The sequence below is a fragment of the Plasmodium sp. gorilla clade G2 genome (assembly GCF_900097015.1).
Source record: "Plasmodium sp. gorilla clade G2 genome assembly, chromosome: 5".
In the NCBI taxonomy this organism is placed as follows: domain Eukaryota; phylum Apicomplexa; class Aconoidasida; order Haemosporida; family Plasmodiidae; genus Plasmodium; species Plasmodium adleri (nom. inval.).
In genome coordinates, this window is record NC_041697.1 from 302501 (window position 1) to 311812 (window position 9312).

A 9312-nucleotide genomic window follows, 5' to 3' on the forward strand; every position below is an offset into this window, starting at 1 on the left:
TTTTTTTTCTTTTTTTCTTTTTTTAAATAAAAATCCTTTACAAAATTGGTTAACTGATGAGTTGCTGAAAAAAAAATGGAGAGTAAATGAGATAGTATAAAAAAATAAGTAAACAAAGATATGTATATATATATATATATATATATATATATTTGTGTGTGTTTGTGTATGTATAGTTTATTTATTTGATTATGAAAAAAATGAAAAGAAAAAAAAAAACCAATATAATATATACATGTTTCTAATATTAGATATAAAGGTGTTATAATTGGAGAAAGAAAATTGATAAAATGATAAAATTATTAAAAATTCCTTAAAAAAAAAAACCATTTTCAAAAATAATTTATATATATTTTTATATGAATATTCTTAATAATTTAACAAATTGTTAAATCTTTAAAATTAAAAATTTTTATGTAATATAAATACAACACATTAATATTATATTTCTTTTGTATAATTATATGATAGTAAACACATCCCTTATGTTTTTCCCTTATATATATAATATTATATAAAATACTCATTTATTTTTTACACATTTGAAGAGAAATGTATTTCAAGAATTTTTAATATTACACCAACAATAAAAATAGGAATATACAAGCTATAATAAAATAGTAATATTATTTTATATTATATTATATAATATTTTATTTTTTATGCTATTTTGTTATTCCTTATTATATAATGGAATATTATATATATATATAATATATATATATATATATTTATATATTTTTATTTAAATATTGTACGCAGGAATATATTTTTTCATAAAAAGAATAAATGAATAAATATATATATATATATATATATATATATATATATATAACATATATATATATTATATATAATACAAAATGGTAATTTAACATATAACCCTTTTAATGTTTAGATATATTTTATTCTATTATTTAAATTTTTTTAATTTGCTCTTTAAATGTATATACATGTATATATTATCATGTAATAAAACTTTTCGTTTTTTCATTTTTTTTTTTTTTTTTTATTATATTTTTTATTACTTTTATTTTTTTTATTTAAAAAAATTATTTTTTTTTTAAAAGGCGATAAAAAATAGTATAAGTGATGAGAGCTTTAATAAAGACAATAAGGAAAAAAAAAAAAAATAAAAATAAAAATATATAAATATATAAAATATATAAAATATATAAAAAATATAAAAAATATATAATATTTATATAATAATACAATACAATATAATATTGAGTATAAAGTAATTCGAAAGAATACATGCAAGTTAAAATATATTTAAAAAAAAAAAAAAAAAAAAAAAAAACTACAATAACAAAATATATATATATATATATATATATATATATATTATATATACATTTATTAGTGCGCATAAATAATAATGACAGATGATATAGATGTTAATGAGAATATGATTAAAAATGAAGAGGAAAATGTGGAAAATAAGAATATGTTAAGTATTATAAGTAATGATAAAATTACTGATGAAGAAAATAATATTCATAATGATGAATGTGTAAAAAATAATATTTTATGTTTAAAAGATATAAAAGTAAATAGGAAAAGAATAATAATTGAAAAATTAGTATTAGAAAATTTTAAAAGTTATGCTGGTGTTAAAGTGATTGGACCATTCTGTAAAAAATTTAGTTGCATCGTAGGACCTAATGGAAGTGGTAAAAGTAATATAATAGATGCTATGCTTTTCGTATTTGGAAGAAGAGCAAAAAAAATTCGACAAAATAAATTATCTGATCTTATACATAATTCTAAATTTTCTCCTAAAAATAATTTTACAAAGGTATCTATTTATTTTAAAACTATAATTGATGAGGAAGAACCAATCGTCGAAGAAGAATTTTATTATGATGACTATGACGATGAAGATGAATATGATGATGATGAAGAGGAAGATGATGAAGATGATGATAATGATGAAGATGATAATGATGAAGACGATAATGATGATATAAAAAAATCGGATAAATATAATAATAATGAAAAAGAGGAAAACTATTTTTCTGGAAGAGAAGAAGATGATAAATTACACAATGGATGTAATAATATGGAAAAAACAAATAACATGTCAAATAATATGTCAAATAATATGCCAAATAATATGCCAAATAACATGCCAAATAATATGCCAAATGATGTGTCAAAAAAACAAAGAAGGAAAAGAAAGAAGAAAAGAAAAAGAAAACGATTTCTCTTTAAAAATACGGAGAATCCACTTTATCAACATTATTATCAAGATGGTGATGATATAGAAGATTTTGTTATAAGCAGAGAAGCCACTATAGACAACCAATCAAAATATAGAATAAATGAAAAGGTTGTTACACAGAAAGATGTATCAGATTTATTATATAAAAAAGGTATCGATTTAAATAATAATCGTTTCTTAATATTACAAGGAGAAGTCGAACAAATAGCTCAAATGAATCCAAAAGGTAATAAAAATGAAGATGGTTTATTAGAATATTTAGAAGAAATAATAGGTACTAATAAATATATTGAAAGTATAAATGAACATTTAGAAATATTAGAAAGGTTTGAAGAAATACATCACGAAAAGGTTCATCGTTTAAAACTTGTTTATAATGAATTAAAAGAATTAGCAGGTCCTAAAAAAGAAGCTAAATATTATATGACCCTACAAAAATATACATATAAGTTACATATAATTATTAATAAAAAGGATCAATATGAATTATCTAAAATGATAAGTGATAAAGAAAAGGAATTAAATTTGTTTTTAAATAAAAGAGATAATCATGATATGGAATATAAACAACTATTAGAAACACGAAAAGAAATGAATATAGCTTTAAGTAATTTAGAAAAAGAAGAAGAAGAAGTTATAAAAAAAAAAAATTTGAAAAACAATGAATTCAAAAAATTAAATATGGAAGATGAAAATATTAAAAAAGAATTATTAATTATTGTACAAAAAATGCAAAACTTATATGTTAAAAGAGAAGAATTAAAAGAAAAAGATATCCCTTCTTATAAAAAAATTATTGAAGAAAAACAAAAAATTATTAATGAAATAAAAAAAGAAAAATTACATTTATTAGAAACTGAATTAGAAAAATGTGAACAAGAATTAGATAATTATAATGAAGAAATAAAACAAGATATTGATAAAATGAATACTATATATTCGAATGAAGAAAAAAAATTAGCACCTTTACAAAATAGTTATGATAATATTATTAAAAATATATCTGAATATACAAATCAATGTCATATTATAGAAAAGAAAAAAAAGGAATATTTAACACATATAGAAAATCTTAAATATTTACAAACAAAAATTATTAATGAATTAAAAGAAAAAGATGTACATACAAAATATTTAATCAAAACAGAAGAAGAAAAACGAAAAAATTTAAAAGGTAAACAAAATGATCTTGATGATATTGAATCTAAAATACAAAAATTAAATACAAATTTAATAGAGGAAACTGTCAAATATGAAAATATTAAAAAAGAAGTTGTTACTGATAGAAATATGAATAAATTACATCAATTTGTATATAATTTAAAGAGATCAAAAATTAAAGGAATACATGGGATGCTAATTGATCTAGGGTATATTGAAAAAAAATATGAAAAAGCATTTACAATAGCTAGCAATAATTGTTCAGATTTTGTTGTAGTAGATAATCCAAATGATGCTGTAAAATTATTTGAAGAAGTTAGAAAGGCTAATATAGGAAGAGTGAACGTTTTATCTTTATCAGTTCTGAATACAAATCTAAAGAATATAATGTTAAAAAATGAAGAATTATATACACAACCTTTACCCAATGTATATAGATTAATTGATCTAATAAAATTTAAAAATGATAAATATAAAATATGTTTTTATTATATTATCAAAGAAACAATATTAGCTAATACCTTAGAGCAAGCTCATGTTATAGCATATTCACATAAAAAAAGAGTCGTTACAATAAATGGAGAATTAATTGAAAATGACGGAAGACTATGTGGAGGAGGCATGGAAAATAAAAATTCAAAAAATAATGGTAGAAATTCAGAACGTGCTATAAATAGTAAAAATAATAACAACAATAATAATAATAGTGGAATAAAAACAAGCGAATATGATGAATCACATTTATTAAATTCAGAGAAAATATTAAAAGAATTAAATAAAAATATTCAAGACCAAAAAAAACTAAAAGATATCCTAATTAATGATATTAATGATATCAATACATTTTTAGAAGATAATGAATGTAAAATTGTTATTACAAAAAAAAAAATTGATAATTTAAAAAAACAACTTGAAGATATTGATGATCAATTACAAAACTCCAAAACACCCGAATTAACTAAAGATGAAGAAAATGAATTAAAAACATTAAAAAATTTAATAGAAGAAAAAAATAATGAAAAAAGTAAAGTCGAAATTGTATTAAAAGCACAAGAAGCAAAAGTAAAAAAATATTACGAACAATTACAAGATGTTGGAGGAGAAAAAAAAAAAAAATTAAAAAATAAATTTATTAATGCGGAAAGACAATTAAATATTATGAAAGATCAATTACAAGAACATACAAATGAAGAAGCTAATGCTTTAGCTAGTTTAGAAAAAAGTGAAAAAGATATCAGAATATTCTCAGAAAATATTTTAGATTATGAAGCAAATGAAAAAGAATTAGAAAATGAACTCAAAATTATTGAAAATAAAGGATGTGCAGTATATGAAGAAGTAGAAACATTAACAAATTTATTAAATGATATACAATCAAATATTGAAGAAAAGCAAAAAAAAAAACAACAAGTAGATGAAAATATTTCAAAAAAAGATTTAGAAAATGTGGATCTTGTATATAAAATTGAACATCTTCAAAAAGAATTAAATCAATATAAAAGTAAAAATGAAAATTATCAAAATAAAATTGATGAATACATGGATCTAATCAAACAGTCAGATAAAGTTATTCATGAAAATATGCTCTCAGAAATGAGATATAGGAAACTTTTAGGAAAGAAAAAAAATATTAATAAAGACCAAGAAGACCAAAGTACAAGGGAGGATATAAAAATGGAAGACCATGATGGTGAAGATGGAGAAGATGATGAAGATGAAGATGATGATGAAGATGAAGATGACGATGAAAATGAGGACGAAAATGACGACGATGATTTAGTAGATGAGGAAGAGGAAGAAGAAGTGGAAGAAGAATATATGCAAGAAGATATTCATGATACTCAAGATACTCAACATATGCAACATCAAGAGGAAACGAAGAGGAAAACAAATATATATGGTAATAATCAACAATACGAAGATATTGAAGGTTATGATAAAAATGATCAACATCATAAATTAGGAAATCAAATAATTCTACCTAATGGTAATAATAATCAAATGAGTCAAGATAAAAATAAAAAAAGGAAATTAAACGAAAATGATACAACAACTAAATGTCCTGAGAAAAAGAAAGTAAAAAAAAAAAAAAAATTATTAGATGATCTAAAAGATCTTGAAGAACTTTTTGGTGATAGCGATGAATTAAAAGAATTAGAACATGAATATGATCATATTAATATTAATGATACAGATTTAGATATGTTAAATAAAAAAGATATCGAAACAAATCTTGAAAATAAATTATCTATATTGGAAAAAAAAACTCCAAATTTAAAAATTTTTCAAAATTATAATTTAAAATTATATGATTATAAAGTAAGAAGAAAAGATGTTAAAAAATCAAAAAAAGAAAAAGATAAAATTAAAGCAATGTATGATAGTTTATGTAATAAAAGAAAAGAAGAATTTGTAGTAGCATTCAATGTTATATCATCCAAATTAAAAGAAATGTATCAAATGATAGCTATAGGAGGAGATGCAGAATTAGAAATTATTGATTCATCAGAAATATTTAATGAAGGTATTTTATTCTCTGTTAGACCTCCAAAAAAAAGTTGGAAACATATACAAAATTTATCAGGAGGAGAAAAAACATTAAGTTCATTAGCTTTAGTATTTGCTCTACATTATTTTAAACCAAATCCAATTTATTTTATGGATGAAATTGATGCAGCACTTGATTATAAAAATGTAACTATCATATCACATTATATTCAAACAAAAACGAGAAATGCTCAATTTATTGTTATCTCCTTAAGAAATCAAATGTTTGAATTATGTGATCGTATGATCGGAATCTATAAAACTAATGATGTCACCAAATGTATAACACTTAACCCTGATCAATATGAAATCCTCAAACACCCAAATACTAAACTAAAAAAAAAAACAAAATTGGAAAAAAATATAAAATATGAAAATACTGACGAAAATTAGCAACATTTGGCAATAACAAATGAAGTGTGAAATGTTAAGAAACTACTATAAAAATGGATTAATATATATATGTACATATTATATTATATTATATGTACGCCTATGAAATATATACCAAATGACTTTATTATATACTCTTTTTTTTTTTTTTTTTTTTTTTTATAATAAATATGAGAAAGTGTATATTAAAATATTTCTTTCTTTTTTTATAAAATCATTATGCTTTAAAATATATATCCTCAAATATATATAATATATATATATATATATATATATATATTTTTTTTTTTTTTTTTTTAATTTGTCTTTTTTTTTTAATAATTTATTTATAGTGTGATTTGCTCATTCTTTTTTTTATCCGAAAAATATAACCTTTTACAATTACAATATTATTAATTTATTTTTATTTTTATTTCAACAATATAAAAATAAATAAAATATTTATATATGTGTGCGACTCTTATTATTTCTGTAAATGTATATATTCAAAATATTTTATTAATATCTCTTAATTTTTAATCTTATATTTCATATTAAGGAATATTTTTTTGAGAACAAAAACATAATGTCTCAAGATAACGTAAAATTAATGAATTACAATGATATCAAAAAAATAGGAAGGGGTTCGATTACATTTTATTAGATAAATATATATATATATATATATATATATATTAATGAAAAAATAATGTTCAATTATTTAACATTACTTTTTATTTTTGTATTATTTTTATTTTTACTTTTTTTTATTTTATTTATTTTTTTTTTTTTTGTAGAGCATAATTTGTATGAAACAGATGAACTCAATGAAGTACTATACTTGCATATGAAAGGGTTTCATAATATTGATGGTCTAGATACTTTTATAAATTTAAAGTGTTTATTTTTGAATAACAATTGCATAAAAAAAATAGACAATTTAAATAACCTAGTCAATTTAAAAGCCTTGTATGAAACAAAAAGATACAACGTATTCATAAATGAAATATAATTTATTTTTACACATACACATTAATGTATATAATATATATATATATATATATATATATATTTTATTTGTTCATATAAAATTTATTTTTACCTGACTTGTTCAGGTATTTGCAAAATAACGACATAAGTACCATTGAAAATATTACATGTACTTCTTTGGTGATTTTAAATTTATCGAATAATAAAATAAAAACACTTGACAATATTCAACATTTAAAATTGTTGCAAACATTAAATATATCGAATAATTTGATTGAAAGTGTAAAAGTAATGCCATAAATATTATAATTGTTATCATTCGTGTATATATATATATATATATATATATATATATATATGTTAATTTATTTTTCAAGGACATAGAACAGATTAGCGCCCTGGAAAACCTTTCCCATTTAGATATATCTAATAATCTTATTCAATTTAATAATAATATAGAAAAACCAAATAATCGTATAGAAGACTTAACACATGATTGTAACGATGATCAGTTTATAATTGAAAATAGCGTTACAGAAAATGGAAAGGATTTTTTACAAAATAATGAAATTTGTTACATGTTAAATTTTTATAATAATTTTAATGACGAAATAAATAAAGAAGAAATATATCCTTCTGTGAAATATCATAAAAACATAAAAGATATGGATGAATTAACTAAACATAAATTTTACTTTTTAAGAGAATTTATTATATTTATAAAAAAAATTAAAAAATTGAAAACCTTGTTCATAAAAAATAATCCCTTCATAAGCCAAATTAGGCACGTCTCAAAATATTTTATAGCAAGTATGGAAATTTTTAGTGTTAAAAAAAAGTTTATTAATTTAAAAATAAATAATATATTATATGTATATATATATATAAATATATTTATTTATTTATTTTGCAGATATACCCACATTGGTATTTCTGGATGATAAGAAAATTAAAAAGGAAGACATTTGTTTGGCACGAATTTTTTTGAAAAAGGGTACACACGAAGAAAACGAACTTAAAAAAATATTTCAAAAAAAAAAAATGGATAAATATAAAAATTTATCACACAAATATCATTCCTTTTTAATGAACAAAAAATTATAAGGTAAAAAAATAAACATATATATATAATATATATGTATATATATATATTAATATATATATATATATAACATAAAAAAAAATATTTCATTTTATTATCTTATATATATATATATATATATATAATTTTTTTTTTTTTTTTTTTTTTTTTACTCTTTAAATGTTAACTAATTGAATATTTTTATTTTATTTGTTCTTGTTGTATTATTTATATTTTTATTTAACTAGACCAGCCCCTATTCCCTTGTCGGTAAATAATCCTTGCTCTTTCATTTTGTTGATTTGTTCAATGTACTCATTTTTTATTTCTTTTTCTCTTTCATCTTCTACGTTTCCATCCAAGGTATTGATTTTCCCCTTATCATTGTCATCTAAATTTTCTTTATTTCTTAATTTCTTTTTCTTAGAATTGTTTTCCTCGTCTTCATTAACTTTTCGGGTTTTCTTTTTCTTTTGCATCGCTAGAACCTACAAAGAAAAAAGTCCAGAATAAAAATAATTTTATATATTCTAAGAGGCATGATTATATATATATATATATATATATATAGATATAGATATATATATGTATATAAAATTTATATGTTTATATACATCTAAACATTTTTTTATATAACCTCTTGTAAGAAGGATCCATCATTTTTAAATTTATTGTACATCTTAGGATCTATATAACCATTGTTATTATTTTCAGTTATATTATTATTTTCATTCATTTTTGATGAAGTATTTTATTTTCCTTAATTTAATAAATTTTTAAAAAAATTTTTATATATTACTTTCGCTGTTTGAAAATATATGTTATAATATATATATATTATATATATGTATATGTATTATAAAATTGAGCTTTTATTATTTTTCTATATATGCAAATTATAAGTTATGCATTCCTATCTTATTAAAATATAAAT

At 19.7% G+C, this 9312-nt stretch overlaps 3 protein-coding genes across 3 annotated transcripts; 2 read left to right on the forward strand and 1 right to left on the reverse strand.

Moving 5' to 3' along the window:
- Window positions 1–1381: 1381 nt before the first annotated feature.
- On the forward strand, window positions 1382–6328 carry PADL01_0507900 (chromosome condensation protein, putative; the record flags this gene model as incomplete). The annotated part of the gene is made up of 1 exon (XM_028685439.1): window positions 1382–6328. One exon carries the CDS (start codon window positions 1382–1384, stop codon window positions 6326–6328), a length of 4947 nt encoding a protein of 1648 aa, XP_028536937.1.
- A 565-nt stretch (window positions 6329–6893) lies between these two features.
- Window positions 6894–8401, forward strand: PADL01_0508000 (leucine-rich repeat protein; the record flags this gene model as incomplete). Its single annotated transcript, XM_028685440.1, has 5 exons — window positions 6894–6951; window positions 7105–7276; window positions 7423–7585; window positions 7675–8107; window positions 8211–8401. 5 exons carry the CDS (start codon window positions 6894–6896, stop codon window positions 8399–8401), a joined length of 1017 nt encoding a protein of 338 aa, XP_028536938.1.
- Window positions 8402–8614: 213 nt separating this feature from the next.
- Window positions 8615–9114, reverse strand: PADL01_0508100 (conserved Plasmodium protein, unknown function; the record flags this gene model as incomplete). Its single annotated transcript, XM_028685441.1, has 2 exons — window positions 8615–8866; window positions 9016–9114. The coding sequence occupies 2 exons, from the start codon at window positions 9112–9114 to the stop codon at window positions 8615–8617; spliced, it is 351 nt and encodes a 116-aa protein (XP_028536939.1).
- Between the last annotated feature and the right edge of the window lie 198 nt (window positions 9115–9312).